This window comes from Equus quagga, chromosome 22 (assembly GCF_021613505.1).
Source record: "Equus quagga isolate Etosha38 chromosome 22, UCLA_HA_Equagga_1.0, whole genome shotgun sequence".
Lineage (NCBI taxonomy): Eukaryota > Metazoa > Chordata > Mammalia > Perissodactyla > Equidae > Equus > Equus quagga.
The window spans coordinates 19,341,768-19,358,718 of record NC_060288.1 but is presented as its reverse complement, the minus strand read 5'-3'; the positions used below and the strand labels follow the sequence as shown (position 1 = coordinate 19,358,718).

General features: G+C 41.5%; 1 protein-coding gene across 12 annotated transcripts in view; it reads left to right on the top strand.

Annotated features, from left to right (window-relative positions):
* Positions 1 to 16,951, top strand: part of MTUS1 (microtubule associated scaffold protein 1) — a 145,478-nt gene that overhangs the window by 120,505 nt on the left and 8,022 nt on the right. For all 12 annotated transcript variants that reach the window (XM_046648585.1, XM_046648581.1, XM_046648584.1 and 9 more), the window contains 4 exons: positions 13,953 to 14,167; positions 14,954 to 15,059; positions 16,129 to 16,202; positions 16,357 to 16,452. In XM_046648585.1, coding sequence (XP_046504541.1) covers positions 13,953 to 14,167; positions 14,954 to 15,059; positions 16,129 to 16,202; positions 16,357 to 16,452 — 491 coding nt within the window. The remainder of the gene's footprint in view (positions 1 to 13,952; positions 14,168 to 14,953; positions 15,060 to 16,128; positions 16,203 to 16,356; positions 16,453 to 16,951) is intronic.

Below are 16,951 nucleotides of genomic sequence, written 5' to 3'. Positions count from 1 at the left end.
AAACGCTGATGGAACACTGGTCTCATTCACTTGCTGGAATGGGGTTCCTCTGGCACAATTAAGTGATTTAAGTTGGGACCCAGGTACTCAGCACCTCCAGTTAGTCACACAGCCTGACAGGAAATAGCCGTTAACAGTTTGTATTCACTCTCACCTTTCCATTGGAGATAAGGAGAGTGTGCCCTGGTTTGCTTTTACTTACACTGTTGGCCTGTCCATTATCATTCAGTCACCCAAGGTTAGATCTGTAAAGAATGTGTCATTATTGCTGTTGAATGGGGTAGAATTGCTCAAGTAAGAGCGTGAAGCTTTTTGGGAAGGGTTTTGGTTCTGCGAGGGGAAAGAAGAGAAGGCTTTAAATAGTTCTTCTATGAAACTGTCCAGGAAAAATGCTCTTGAAGCTGCCAGTTTGATTGTTTGTAACATGAGCTAAGATGGAAAAAAAGTTAGTTTACAAAGCAAAGTTTAAAACTCGGTTTTGAAATTTGAGGCAGTGGTGCAAAGTGGTTAGACTGTGTTGTCATACCATCCAGATCCAAATCTTTGGCAGCTGGGTGACCTAGGGCAGGCCACATTTCGTGTCTTCTGTCCCAATTTCATTCTCTGTAAAATGGCAGTGATAACTGTCTGCCGCAAGGGTGGTCATGAGGATTAGATGAGGTAAGGCGTCGTAAAGCATCTGGCACCAAGTGTTGACTACTGTTAAGTAGTATTACGATGTGTACAGTTTGCAGCTGTGTAGCAGGATTACTTGAGGTAACATGAGGTGTCACATGAGGTAAGGTGTTGTAAAGCGTCCAGCACCAGGTGTTGAGAACTAGTAAATAGCATTAAGATCTGTGCAGTTTACAGCTGTGTGGTAACCGCATCTGCTATTTTAGAAGGGCATAGACTATACTGCAGAAAGGAATTGTAATTAGACTAAATATTATTAGAAACCCCTTGGGGCAGGCTGTTTTTCTCTTCAGACTCAAATGGAAGCAAGACGTGATGGATCCCCTCCTGATAGGGCGGAAGGGCTTGGGTTTTGGAGTCCCATAGTCTAGGTTTTTGTCCATCTGCTCCTAGTTAGAAGTTACCTAACTCTCTCAGAGTACATTTCCTCACTGGTGATATGAAGTTAATATGTATTTTGCTGAACTCTTGTGGAACTTGAACAACATGGTAATATACATGAAGCAGTAGCATAGTACCCGGTCCATCACAGGCAACTCAAGAAAAGAGAGCTGCCACCAGCACCATCGTCTAAGTGTCCACCTTTCTCCTCTGAAATATGGGCGATCATTAGTGTCACTCTCCCACTGGGTAATTTTTCTTTACCTTCTCTATGAAATTTGAGGCAAGACTCCCAAACTACTAATAACTGCAAAGAACGACGGACAACGCATAAACTCAGGAGCACTAAAACCCAAGTAGAGTCTGCGCTATTGACCTGAATCCAGCTGCCTCCCACTGTGCCCTCCACTGACTGACTTTCCCATTGACATCTCACTTTTGCTGACAAGTGTCCTCTACGGCCCAGTTATCCCAACTTGCCTCCAGTGCTCGGCCTGCGTGTCCCTGCCATCTGAGCCACACCCCCTTTGTGGAATGATTTATCATTTGCTTCTGCAACAGCTCTCAAAAACCCCATCTCAGTGCCCTCAGAGCAAAACCGTGAGGCTTCCCTCGCTCCAGTGAGTCCTTCCTACTCACATTCGTGTATTTATTATATCTTGTCTTTTCCTGTTGTCTTCAGATAGTAAATCCTTAACTGCAAAGGTTCTTTCCTGCTTCCTATGCAAAAAGTATATATATAATATGCTTCCCATTTTCATGGGTGATTGATAAATATTTATGGGTATTTGGAGTTTTAAAGTTTCTTTATTTAAGAACAATGTGTAAAAATTAATAAAAATTGTGAAGTGAGAGGAAAATAGCCCATAGCTCCATGACGCTGGTATAATTTATTTTTTTGCCATACCCTTGTCTTTGTTTACATGGTATATACAACTTTGTACTTTCCTTATTTTAAGGTATAATTTAATTATAATTTACATACAGTGGAATGCTTATTGTTCCATCGGTTTTGAGAAACACATGTGCTCATGTAACCTACGATTTTATCAGGGTATAAAAGATTTCTGTCATCCCAGAAAATACCCTCAAGCCCCTTTCCAGTACACCCCTCTTGCCCTCAAAGCAAACGGTGATCTGATTTTTATCACCATGGGTTGGTTTTGTCTATTCTAGAATTTCATATAAATGGAAGCATACAGTATGCCCTTTTTGTGTCTGGCTTCTTTCACACAGCATAATGTTTCTGAGATTCACCCTTGTTATTTTGTGCATACTCTGATCTTGTAAGCTTATGTCAAGCATTTTTCCATATTGCTTCATAATCTTCATTCTGGTCCTGTTTAATGACTATGGGCAAGTCTGTTGAGTGGATGTAGCATAATTTCACTTACCCCTTAAATAGTGTTGTAGAATGGTGAGGGTTTCATTGTCAGCTGTCTTCCCATCCATCCCCATGGCTGCAGCTACAGCCTGTAGGGTGATGACTCCAGGTTTGTTTTTCTAGTCCTCTCCTTCCCAAGCTGCAGATGCAGTTTCCCTGGTGAGGAACTGCCTCCAGGTGAGCCAGTCCAGTGTAATCAGCCCTTCCTGACTCCCAGTCCCCTTGCCTCCTGAACCCTCTGCAGCGTCTCCTCATTCAGACCTCTTCCTCAAAGTCTGTTCCTCAGCTTCACTTAGCACCCAAGCTAACGACTGAGGTCGCACTCCTTTTCCTCCATCCTGCACGTGCATACCAGTCTGCGCTCTAAACATCGCTCAGCTCCGTCCCTCCTCAGCATTCTGGCTGCTGCTCTTCTAATTTAAGCTCCATCGTTTCTTACCTAGAATACATTCCGATGGCCACCCAACAGGTCACCTTGCCTCGAAGCCCACTTCTCTCCTCTCCACATGCTATCAGGACGGTACTTATAATAAATCTCACATGTATCCTCTACTGGACATTTTTAACAAACATAAACGACTCCATTTTGACTTTGGGGAAGAGTCCAAACATACTAAAGCCACCATGTATGACTTGACCATACCCTTCCAGTCCCCCTTCACGATGTGTGGACCCAGTCACCTTGCTTCGCACCTTCTTCCCCCTCTCCCGGTCCCAGCCACGGGTGCCTTCGTACCTCTTTGGCACCTCTTTGACACACATCATCCTCTCTGCCTGGAACGTGCTCTCCTCTCTCCACTATCTTTCTATTTTTTGCCTCGCAAGCTCCTTCTCATTTACTGATTTTTTAAGTCCTAGCTAAAATATCTTGTCATTGGTTGAGTTTTGCCCGAATCTTTCAAGCCAGTTAATTGCACCTTCTACTGTGCGCTTCTCTAGGGCTTTGTTCTTGTAGTTACCTGTTCATAGAGCGCTTCTCACCGTCCAGACGTGTGAGTGCTTCAAGGACAAGGCCAGTTCCTCCTTCATCTCTGTAGCTCTACCAACTAACACATTGTGCCTGGTGCTTAGTAATTCGATGATTGAATGAGGACGGTCGCTAGGGAAAGTCACTTTTATCCTTATAATATGCTAATAATCATTTTTGTGCACAAATATTTTCCTATAAACCGTTTTAAAAGAACATGTGGGAATGAATAATAATAAAGTAAGGTGAGCTCTCATTCTCTTAGAAACATTTTATATTATGTCTGAAAATCCCAATTAATCAGATCATTTTGAAAGTGTTAGCCCTTGAAATAGATTACAGTTCCATTCCTCAGCAAACATTCCTAGATGTGTCGTTCTGATTTTTTCTAGAGCCGTGTTGGATCCAAACTGGCGTAATAGAGGGCCATAATGATGATCTTTTGGGGTTCCTATTTTTTATTAATGTTAATCATCGGGATCACATTTTTTCCTCTTAATTAATGATGGAAAGATAGTTTGTATTTCGAAATTATTTTTTAGCCATCAAAATTTAATAGCCAACTTGCATCATTTTATACATTTGTCCCGATTGTTTCTATTTCATGACACAGATGGGATTTTAACCATTAATTCACTAAAAATTCTAGAAATGATAATAATTATCTAAAAGGCTAGCTGATTTTGCCCTCTGTGTGTAAAAATTAGGAGATGGGTATGAGTATTTATTAATAAATATTTAATATTTATTAAGTGCCTACTCTTAACAGCAATGTTCAGCTCTAAGTCTACTGGTTTGCGTTTTATTAAAAAAAATTTTAGGCTGATATTAAGTAACTTTCTAAGGTCAAACAGCAAGAAAGCAGAGCACTGGATAAGAACCCAGGATGGCTAGACCACCAACTCCTGTTAATCACAGCAGGGGAAGCATGATGAAACTATTTGAAAGGTTGGAAAATCATTTGAGATAAACACTGGTTTGCATTGATAACTACTTTTGGAATCTGTTTATTCGAGTCAAGAGCTCAAGAAGTATTGTTAGATTAAAATATGTCTTGTTATTATCTGCTAGAGGAAAGTGACTTGGCTCTGCCAAAAGCATTGTACACTATGTCTAATCAACACTAAACTGGTGTCTGGGAACTTGAGGACCTCACCCCTTGTGGGATTCATTCCCTCTTTCTCTAGTTTTGCCTATAGTTGTGGTTTAACAAGGCTGTGTATTTAAAGTAATTTTAAAACTCTGTACAGTTAAGTGACTCTTGAGATGCAGAATCCCAGAAGTGATTTTTGAAGTGGGCTTTAATGAAAAATCTATCTATTAATATAATGAAAACCAACCATGTACCAGAACACAATTCTTTTTTTTTTTTCCTGAGGAAGATTAGCCCTGAGCTAACTGCTGCTAATCCTCCTCTATTTGCTGAGGAAGATTGGCCCTGAGCTAACATCCATGCCCATCTTCCTCTACTTTATATGTGGGACACCTACCACAGCATGGCTTGCCCAGCGGTGCCATGCCTGCACCCGGGATCTGAACTGGCGAACCCTGGGCCACCGAGAAGCAGAATATGCGCACTTAACCGCTGTGCCACCGGGCCAGCCCCAAGAACACAATTCTTTCTCCCTCTGAGTCAATTGAAGTTGCAGTTGATACCACCCCAATCTTAGCTCTTTGTTTTCCTATCCATGTCTGTCTGTCGTAGATTTAGGCTTTGGCTGTATCTATAAGCACAAGGCCGGGTTCTTCCGCCTGTACAGTTGCACAGTATTACCGAGGCTGGCTGTTCTCAAAGCCCATTGAGTCTTCTTCCTTGGCCTAACTTCTCCTTGTCCAGTTTTGATATGTTCACTTTTTCCTAATTTGATGTCATTTGTCTAGAACAGCCATTCTTAAATTTCATTGTGTAATAAACTAGAAATGGTTAAAATGCAGCTTCCCAGTTCTGACTCAGGTGGCTTGGGATGGAGTCCAGGAATGCACTTTTAATGATCATCTGGGTGATTCTGGACTACACTTTGACACCGCACTAACTGTCCAGAATGTTGTTTCTTTCATGTGGAAAAGTATACACGGGTCAAGTAAGCCCAGAAAATAGCAAATAGCTCCAAGTGCATTGAGTCCATTCTTGTACAGAAGCTTCCAAATTTGATGCATCCCCACAACTCGTACCTGCCCTTTTGAACCCTGCTCCCTAAAAATGAATCATCAGGGAGAAGGAGAGGCAGAATAGTACCTGCCTCAAAAATCACCTTTTTATTCACATCAAATTTATTCTTTTGATTGAAACATGATCTCCTTAGAGGCTTATCTCATTTTTCTCAAGCCTGGAGCTTAGAACACCATGTCAGTTATTCAGCCAGACTCTCATCTCCGATCCACTTTCATTCCTAAGTGTTTTCGTTGGTCGGTGGGCTGTTTGCCGCTGTGATTACGAGAGCATCTGTTTTGCGGCATGTTGTTGGCCAGTGAGTAAGCTGGAAAACAGCAAAGCCTTTTCAGACTTTTATTGGCAGGGAAAGCTTGAGGCTCTGTGGAAGCCCAGCCAGGACCTGTGTTCTAAGGTCGGCTGACTGGGCCAGATCATCGTCCCACATGCAAATGAGATTTTGTCAGGGCCAGGGCCATCCTGGTGGCGGTGGGTGTAGTGCTTAAGTCTGCGGGTTCCTCTTCAGTGGCCCAGGGATCACAAGTTCAGATCCTGGGTACAGACCTACATACCACTCATTACCCCATGCTGTGGTGGTGTCCCACATACAAAATAGAGGAAGATTGGCATGGATGTTAGCTCAGGGCCAATTTTCCTCACCAAAAAAAAAAAAAAAAAAAGTTATCAGGACTAATCAGTGTAGGGGAAAATAGTTATTTTTTACCTGTCTTATTTTGCAGTCCTTCCAGCTTCCACAAAAGAATTAAGCCCTAATACCCTGACACGTCCATTATTATGTATGAATTAACTTCTCCCTTATGCATCTCAAGTTGGGAAAATAGCCACTCAGGTCAGGTTCAGTGTTCTGTGCTATAGAACCTACACTGAGAAAGGCTGAGCAGATGGAGTTCTACACCCAATCCTGCCACTTCAGTTCCCTCTCTAGTAAAATGAGATTTAAGTTGTATTATTTTATTAACTCAAAGCATTATTATATTACATGAAATAATAAAGGCGAGAGCACTTTGTAAAGTATGAACTGAGTTTTGGAGGTAAGGTGGTATTATTTATGGGAGAAGTGACTTGACAGTGCAGGCGTTTTGTAAAAGTAAATTCCTAATAAGTTAGGATTAGTGGAAGGCTTTGAAATCAGTTCATGCCAATTCATATAATTGCGATATATATGCTAATTAGTATAATTCCATATAATTTAAAGAGCAATCAGAAAGCCATTTGTAGCTAATTTTGAAATTTAGAAAAAGACCTTTGGCTACCGCAGGTCTGCCCAATTTCTTGGTCATGTGAAGAAGTGGTACCTTTTGGGAAGTGAAACCTGGGGCTCTTACAAGTTGATGATCATCCCACAGAGGGTCCGTGAAGACTCACTCTACAGAATATAACACTGTCTGTTTGACTTGATCCTCACCAGACTGTGAGGTTGGCAGAGCAGCTGGTTTTTATTCCCATCTTTGCATGTCAGGAAACTGATCTGCCGAAGGCTGGAAATGCCTGTTGTCGGTTTGTCTAGTCCCCATACTTTTGTTGTTTCTTTGTAGGCTACTGCCTCTCCACAAAGTAGCAATTTGCTTTTAAAATATGTCTTCGTGGTTACTTTGTTCAGTTATATTACTATCTCGAATTTTAAACAAGGTAGAGAGTAACCAACAGTCACTTGCCCTGGGAATGTGTCATGACGGGATTTCCCTCGGTAGGATAATATTATGAAAGAATCACCCTACTGCAGGAGAACATAGTGCCCGCATTCATGCTTCCAGAGCTGGGGTGCAGGAGAAGTAATATCAGATGGATATTTGTTCCCCATCCTTTCATACACGGTTGGCAACGTTTTATGTAGGCTGTTCTGCACCCTTCTTTTTCACCTGAGATTTCTTAAAGACCAGTATTAAGGAACTTCCTCGGTCTTTTCTTTTTTTCCCTAGCAGCTGTAAAATTATTTTATCTTTTGGAAAGTATTCCATTATATAGATACAGCATAATTTAACTAGTTCCTTTTGGATGGACATTAGGTTGTTTCTGATGTTTTGCTCTTATAAAAATGTTCCAGTGGATAGCTTCATATGTCCCTCGTTTTATATGTGTGAGAGTATATCTGTAAGATAAATTCTTATTAGTGGAATTGCTGGGTCAAGGAATATGCAGAGAAAACATCAGACAAGCCCAAATTGAAGGATGTTCTATAAAATTCTCAACTCTTCAAAATTGTCAAGATTATGAAAAACAAGAAAAGAAAAAGGGCAAACTCACAGACCTGAGAAGACTAAGAAGACCCAAGATCTAAATGCAGTGCGCTATCTTGGGTTGGATCCTGAAACAAAAACAAATGGACAAAGTTTGGAGTTTAGTTAGTAATAATGTACCAATGCTGATTTCTTTGTTTTGCAAATGTCCCGTGGAAATCCATGATGCTAACATTAGGGGAGGCTGGGTGAGGGGTATCTGGGAACTCTCTCTTCTATCCTTGCAACTTTTCTGAAGATCTAAAATTATTCTAAAGTAAAATTTATTCTTAAAAAAAAAAAGAGCATTAATGGAAAAACTGCTAATGGTATTGTTGCAATGTGAAAACCTTAGCGTTGATGAATGTTGCATGGTTATGTAAGATGATAACATTTGGGGAAGCTAAGTGAAGAGTCTACAGGAACTCTCTATACTATTTTTGTACCTTTTCTATAAATCTAAAATTATTCCACAATTAAAAGTTTTTTTTTTAGAAAAAAAAAGATGTTTACCCTGAGAAGTGTGTGCTCTTGAAGAAAAGAGGGAAAGTGCTCAGAACTAAGATCAGGCGTCTGACTTCCCAGGCAGCCAGGGAAAGCTGGGACCCAAAGCAGGCAAGCGAAGCCGGATGCAGGCGTGTCATTGCCCTCATGGAAGGTGCAGAGAAGGGGAGCTCTGCTCCAGGAAGGGTCGGCACCCGCAGCAGGCCTGATGGAAGCATCTAGAGAAAGTGTGTGTGTCCAGTGGGGAAACGAAGTCATAGTCTTCTCCTGTTTATCTTTTCTTTCCATCACAATCTCTTCTATAGCATCATGAAAATTTGCACGACCTTTCAGGTGACCTACCTCCCCAGTTTTCCTTTTCCTTTTCCTTTCTATATTTTATGTCCAACTTGGATAAAATCACCTGGAAGTTGGGAAAATCCTATTGCATATAATGTCAAGAACAACAGTAGTAGGAAGTGAAGATTTGGGGTAGATGTGTACCGTAGCACCCTATCCTTGGTGTGTGCGTGTGTATTAATCTTCTTTGGATACCAGACAAGCAATGCTGCTTTCTAGCTGTCACAGTCGGTCGTGGAACCCCAAGCGTCTTTGAGCGCTCTTCAAACGCATTTGAATTGGTGGCCTTTGGCAAAGCTAGTCATAGTAACAGTAACGTTTGTTGCATACTCACCCTGGTCAGGCACTGGGCCAGGTGCTTCACGTGTAGTATTTTGTTTACTCCTCCAGGTAAGGCGCTAATATTATTGCCATTAAAAAAAATGAGGAAGTGAAGGTTTAGAGAGCTTGAGTAACTTGCTCAAATCGCCTAACAGGTAAATAGTGTGGCTGAGGTTTGAACCTTGGTATTCTGGCTCTGTTTTATGAAGACATTTATTTATGTTCCTGAGAGTTAAAATATTTTTGGTCATCCTATGACATGCTACTCATGCATGCTACTCGGATGTAAAAATTGAGAAAGCTCTGCATCTTTTCAAAAGAACAGTGACATCTTAGGGACATGATTGTGTACTGGTTTTCTCTGTAAACAGTACACTTATTATCAATCACCAAAAGGAAAGTAGTCTCAATGAGATGGAAATAAAAATTTGACCTGTGCCTCCTGGCAGAGGCTTCCAGGACCGATTACATAATGGCTGCAGTGCGGCTCCTCAGGGAAAACGGCTAAAAGACTGGGATGGCTCCAGCTCTCTTTTTCAGAGGTTACATTTGACTGTGACATTGGGCCTTTTCTAGATGTCATCCAAATATTTGAAAAGGAAAAGTTTTCAAGCATTTCACCACATCTTCTGGAATACGTTTTCCTTGCTGAGTAATCCATGTTTTAAACAGTCAGGGAGTGTCTCTGTGTTGTTCCTGTTCTGTCATTGGCCCACGATTCTTCTCAGGCCTGGTTCATCCCAGGGGGAAAATATCGACTTCTCATCTGTAACGTCCCTTGTGTTTTAGAGCTGACCTTGTAGATGAGTTGGTATCTTTCCTCCTTAATTCTCAAAACTCAGTCATTTTAAGGTAGATTCCTGGAGATAGATTTTGCAGTTTACCAATATGGGTACAAAAGTTATAATCCATCAGTTCTTCTACAGGCAGTGGGCTTTTGCTGCCCTTCATCACAGACACGTTTTTAAAAATCGACCAATGGAATGATTAAAACAAGGACAAAAGGACTTCTACTACTGTGTGGATTTTGTATTTGTGCAATAACTTCTTGAAAATAGTGTCACTGTGCAAAAACTCGTTGCTTACTTAGTCCAAATTCTGAAAGATTTTATGTTTGGCTTTGGCTTTGTTAGGTGTCTGATCCATTGACTAAAAGTGAGTGGAATTCTGGAGAAAACGCAAGGAAGAGATGAGACTGAGAGAGGAGTAAGAGCCAGCACAGGTGGCCTTAGAAGTCTGTCCTAAACTGTAATAAGTACAAGGAAAGGTTCATGACTAAAACGGTGGGGTGACGTCCCCGCTCCTTCCCACAGAGCATGTCCAGCCGACAGGAGCACTCTGAGAACCCTGATCTGACATTTACGTGTGTGTCCTTTCAAAAAGCATTTCATGAATCTTTATGCCAAATACATGTTTCCTCAGGAGCCCAGGCCAGTGAATTCAAAGTAAAGCCATTTGTGTGAGAGATCACTTCAGCCCAGCTGTTCTCGGCACAGCATCCCACGGCCAGGACCCAGAGCAAAGGTCTGTGCACAGCTGCAGGCTGATGTCACCATCTGGGCCGGGCCTGCTGTACTAACAGCAGGAAGCCACCCGCTCCCCCATCTCACCCCTTCTTCTCCTTTCCCTCCCCTCCCCTCTGTCCTCCCTTCACCTCACTCACAGTGGCCAACAAAACTGAACACTATTTCAGCTTGTTAGGGTTTTTTTTAAACAGAGAAAACGCCCCATCCAGTGGCTAATGTGAGAAGATTTTCATATATCCTATTTGATTTTTAAGGCTGATGCACCGTAATTATCCATTCAAACTGACGGTTGTTTGATTACAGGCGGATGTGTTCAATTTGGCAGGTGCAGCATTCTGTCAACTTCCACATAGAAGTTCTTCGAGTTTTTGGTTCTCTTAGGTGTTTCTGTCTCTGAAATGAGCATTCAGATGGGCCAGATCACGTTATTACTTTTTTTTTTTAATGTTGCTGATGTGTGAAGTTCCAAGTGAATTATTTCTCTGACCAGAAAACTATTTGATGCCTTGATTAACAGCTTGCAAAATATTTTTCTATTGCCTCCTTTCCTATAGAGTCCCCATACGGAGTTCACACAAGGAGGCTTGCGGCTCCATCATTTTATTTGTGTACTTTGGAAAGTTAGTTAGTGGAAGCTAATGTATTTACTTATTTGACTGACATTTGCCTTCTTGAATCATTTTTGTCTCCTTTGATAAATATTTAGAGCAATAAAAAGGAAAAGTGAGGAGGGTGTTCTCTAGCAGCCAGCATAGCTATTATCTTTTGCTAAATTCTTTTAAAGAAAAAAATAACTTACAAAATTTAGTCCCAAAGGACTGAATTGTCATTGGTATCCCATTTGTTGGCCTCTAAAATCTGGCCTCCATCTACCTTTTTGGGTCTTATCTCCAGCTTTTCTCCCTTTTGAATGTTGTAGTCTGCAAGACACACTGCAGTCTCCCACCATTGCTCATGGTGGAATACGGTTTTTACCCAATGTCAGAATTGTGTTTATATCACATGGTTCAATTTTTACATCTGCTGACCAAATTCAAACCACGGTGAGATACCACTTCACACCCATTAGGATGGCTATTATAACAAAAAGAAAAATTTTGGTGAGGATGTGGAGAAATTGGAACCCTTGCATACTGTTGGTGGGAATGTAAAATGATTCAGCCTTTATGGAAAACAAGATGGCGGTTTCTCAAATAATAATAGAATTACCATATGATCCAGCAGTTCCACTTCTAACTATATACCCAAAAGAATTGAAAGCAGGGACTTGAACAGGTATTTGTATACTCATGTTCATAGCAGTAGCATTCACAATAGCCAAAAGGTGGAAGCAACCCAAGTGTCCATCAACAGATGAATGGGTAAACAAAATGTGCTATGTCCGATCCTTTAAGAAGGAAGGAAATTCTGACATGCTGCAACATGGATGAACCTTTAAGACATTGTGCTGAGTGAAATAAGCCAGTCACAAAAGGACAAATTTTATATGATTCCATTTATATAAGGTACTTAAGAGTAATCAAAGTCATAGAGACAGAAAGTAGAGTGGTGATTGCCAGTGGCCAAGGAGGGGGGGAAATGGGAGTTATTGTTTAATTAATAGGAAATTTCAGTTTGGGCAAAAAGTTCTGGAGATGGATGATGGTGATGGTTGCACCCCAGTCTGAATGTACTTAATGCCACAAAACTCTACACTTAAATGATTAAAATGATGTTTTATGTTATGTATATTTTATCACAATTTAAAAAAATTTTCTTTTTGATCTGCCGACCAGACCTTCCGTACCACCCTAGCCACATGTAACCTACCTTGAGTGCCATCCACTGGGTCCTTAGGTACTGCCCAGTATTGTTGCTTCTCACACATGCATGTCTTGTCACTTAGACCGTGGATCCCCCCAAGGAGAGGCTGCATCTTGTTTCTCACTAGTTCTGTCACAAGAGGCAGCTGGGTAGGGTGCGAGGAGCACAGACTTTGGGTGCAGACAGAATCAGAATACAAACTGTTTACTGCGATCCAGTCCTCCACCTCTTGCTTCACTGTGTGCCCATGGGCAAATTATTTACCCTTTCGGTTGTTTTCCTCCTTTAATCCTTTAGTGATAAGGTTCTCACAGGACTTCTGTGAGCGTTGATGAGATGACATGCCAGTCGTTGAGATTCTGGGCCAGTCATCATATAGTAGTTCTATTTTTTGTCATTTCTATATGGCCCGTTTTACCTCTGATAGAATACTGATATGGGATGAGTGACTGGTATTTCTACTGCTAACTGGCCTAGTCCCAAGAAAACAAGTCTGTCGTTGCCAGAAATTCGTCCCAGGAAAGAGCCCATTTCGTGTTACTTAGGTAGAATAACCATTGATCTAAACAGTCCTCTTCTCTGCCCTGAAACAGTCATTTTTCCTTCCACAACTCCAGAAATACATATGTATTTCTGGAATATTCCTTACCAAAAGCGAGGTAAGGGTTAATTTAACCAACTTACCAGTACCGGTTTTATGTTAGTCCATGGTCACGCTGGGATGTTAAGAACGTGCCGCCTCCTGACAGACACATAGCGCCCCTCTGAGCCGTATTTAACATCAGTGTAGGAAGGCCGGAGAAGTCCAAAGTCAAGCTTCCTGGGAAATGAGAGGGGTCTTCCAGGATTTATTACAGTGTGTGCTAGGATGTATTGTGTGTGAGTTCTGCCCGGCTGATGAGTGGAGTAGGTTGCCGCTGGGATCCGCACCCGCGAACCTGGGCCGCGGAAGCGGATCGTGCAGAACCTGAACCGCTCTGCCACAGTATTGTTAGTGATTCTGTTTTTGGTAGCGGTGGTGAAGAGGTAGGATGCTCTGATTTTAAATTATGTCGATCAAATTACGTTGCCCTTTTAAAATGTTAACTTTTCGATATATTCATATTATATTGTGGCTTTTAAAGTGTGTTTTTTCTAAAGTCTGTATGCTCTGGTGATTTGGGTTCAATATGTTCTAACATTTTGTTTTTATTACTGTATTTTTCGAAATAATGAGTTGAAATCATCTCAAATTAAGTACAAGCTTAAAATCCATTGATTTCTTCTCTCTGATCTTCCCAGTTCCTTCTGTGTCTGAGCCTCTCCCTACTGGGGGGTGGTCCTTGGAGACGCCTCGGCCAATCAGAGCCTCCTGTCCTTATGGACCCTGCACTGATTGGTCACTTCTCTTGGGAGCCTGGCTCTGCTCAAGTACGGTTCTCGTGTCTTGCTAGACAGGTGTGGTTTTTTTTTTTTTTTTGCTGCCAGAGACCATTTCCTCTTGTTCCTTGTTACTGTTCACTTCTACACCATTATGTTTGGAAATCTAGTCACGAGAGAGCAGAGTACTCTTGAGAGTACTGTGTTTATACTTCCAGAGTCATCACAGCTGTGTGTAAATGTTATGAATTTAGGACATTCAGCAGGTTAAATGTCATCTTCCCTTTTCATTTTCATGTCTCTTCAGTCACTGCTTCAACCACCTGTGAGAAATTAGAAAAAGCCAGGAACGAGTTGCAAATAGCTTATGAAGGATTTGTCCAGAAGCTAAACCAGCAGCACCAGACTGATCTCACAGAGCTGGAGAACCGGCTGAAAGAATTTTACACCGGGGAGTGTGAAAAGCTTCAGAACATTTACATTGAGGAAGCAGAGAAGTACCAAAGCCAGCTGCAAGAGCAGGTCTGTGCTTTTGGGAGCCGAGCATGGTCTTGGTCATGGCCACTTATTTGAAATCTAACTGCTGTTGGTGGTGAACTTCCTTCGATGAACTTCTCTTCGTTGAACATCCATTGATGAACTTCTTTTTGTTTTTTAGTTAAATAAGTGAAAAGATTATTTTCTTAAGATCAAAGCAATGTACATAGGTTGAGCAAAAGAGGGGAAGAGAAAAAGGAAGAAAAGATAAAATTAGAAACAACCCTTTATCCTACTTCCTAGGAATAATCCCTTTGTGAGCATTCTGGCATTTTGTGGCTAAGCCATTGGTTTGCATTTCTTCTTTTTTAAAATAGCACTTGTTTAATAACCCATATTTCTCACTTCATAGTATATCATAAGCCTCTCTTTAATTTTCTTGCTCCCTTTTAAAGTCAGTTTTTCATTCAGCAAATATTTACAGAGCACCTACTATATGCCAGGCACGTGCTAGGGACTGAGGATATGGAAGCCAAAGTGACAGGCGTGGAGCTTAAGTGGTCCTGTCCCCGTGGAACCTAATCCTCATTGCTCATGATGGACTCCGCCATTTCCATCCTCGAACCCTGGAGAACTTGTGTGTTTGGTTCCTGAGGGGAACGGCGTGGAGAATTGGGAGTGGCCAATCCACGCTGGGTCGTTCTTCACCTGTGTTAGGTAGCCCTTTAATGTGAATGCAAGCTCGTGTGTCAGGTCTCCTACTGTTGCTGCTTATTATTCAACTTGGGACTTCTGATTTTACTGGTAAACTATTGTTTTGTTTTCTTATAGTTTGACAACTTAAATGCTGCCCACGAAACCTCCAAGTTAGAAATTGAAGCTAGCCACTCGGAGAAAGTAGAATTACTGAAGAAGGCCTATGAGACTTCCCTTTCAGGCAAGAATGCTTTTTTTCTATTTAAATAGAAGAAGATCTAATGGAACAGCGTGAGATGTTTTAAAACGGAAATGATTCACGACTTTCTCCTCCAGAGAATAGCGTGTGGTATTCAGTTTCGAGGGTTTTTGGTTTCTTTTTTGCATTGTTCATAGTCAGCAGATGCCCTTTGCCCTAAGGATGGGAATAATTTGTTATAAATGCCAGGCTTTTAGGAAAGAAGATGAACTTTTAAAGAACTGAAAGGCCTTTTCGATACGAGTTGTCCTTTACCGCTGTAGGTCCTGGGAAGTTGAAGGTGTTAGTTTATATCCTGGCCACGGTAAAGGAGCCTCGCTAAGCACTCTTGCTCACGTGAACTCTTGCGCACCAACACTACCGTGACACGTAGGTGGCCCTTGTTAAATAGAAAAAGAATCTTTTATTTCATCGTGATTGGAAGAGTTGAAGGAAAAGAGGAAGAAGCCATTTCCTTCAGAACCTCATTGGCCATGTAGCTGAAGTTGTTACCCTAAACTCATTGCATCCTACAGAGAAGCCTGGGGACAGGGGGCGAGGACGGGGCCGTGTGACCTTTGGCAAAGGTCTTTCTCATCAGAAGAATAGAGTTGTTGTGTGAAGTCAGAGATGATAACAAGTAAAAGTGACTGGCTCGGGGTAAACATTTAGTAAGCATTGTTTTCTTCCCTCCTGCTAGAAAGGGGTTTGATTTTAGACTTCTCTTTGGTTCATGAAGAGCAAATGAGAAAGAGCACAGGCACTCCAGACCTGGAGTCTGAAGGCCAGTGTTTGAGGCACCGCCCCTGGGAAGTACACTATGTGTTCCCTAAGGTCTCCTGGCCTCTCAGAGCCTCTGTGCTCTCAGTCATAAAATGGGACTATCTGCCCTACACACCTCAGAGGGCTAATGTGAGAAGAGATAGCTTAATTTATATAAGAGCATCATACAAGTATAGGGTAATGTAGTCGTATTGCTTTGTAATCAACTCTTACATCTGTGCTTTATCAACTCTAGAATACAATGATCTCATAGGATGTTATTGCCTCACAAAATATCACTTCTTTCCAGAAATCAAGAAAAGCCATGAAATGGAAAAGAAATCACTTGAGGATTTGCTTTATGAAAAGCAAGAATCATTAGAAGTAAGTCAATCTCAATAACCACTCCCGCCCCCCCCCCCCCCCAAATCACCATCTTTGAGGTGTGTGTGGTTTTGGCGTGTTTCTGTGTACATTTGCTATATTTCTGGTGTCTGCTTGTTAACTTACGTTCCACATTCCATTGTTTGTGTTTTAGAAACAAATCAATGATCTGAAGAGTGAAAATGATGCTTTAAATGAAAAGTTGAAATCAGAAGAAGAAAAAAGAATATCAAGAGAGAAAGCCAGTTTAGTAAGTTGTGTGTGCTCCTCCATCACTACTGAATTTTTCCTGTGCTCAGCTGCCTCTTAGAGTCAACAGAGTGTTCAGCAGCTGGAGAAATAACATGGGTTTGGAGTCCTTTTCATATCTTGCAGTGTGATTTTTAAAATATATAAAACGGCTTCTTTGTTTACTGGTGTCTTTTTTTTTTTAATCCTAAAAGCTGACATACAGATGAAGCCCAATTTGTTGGGAGTGGTCTAAGCTAATACCTACAGGAAGACAAAAAACTATAAATTAGGGCCAGGGTTTTATGTGAAACTTCATTTTTTTTTAACCGACTGCTAGATTGAGATATAATCTACATACCGTGATATTCACCCTTTTAAAATGTACAGTTCTGTGGTTCACAAGTCATACATTGGTCACCAGTATCTAATTCCAGAACATTTTTATCACCCCAAGAGGAAACCCTGTACCCATTAGCAGTCACTCTCTGTCCCCCCCCCCCCCCCCCCCCCCCCCCCCC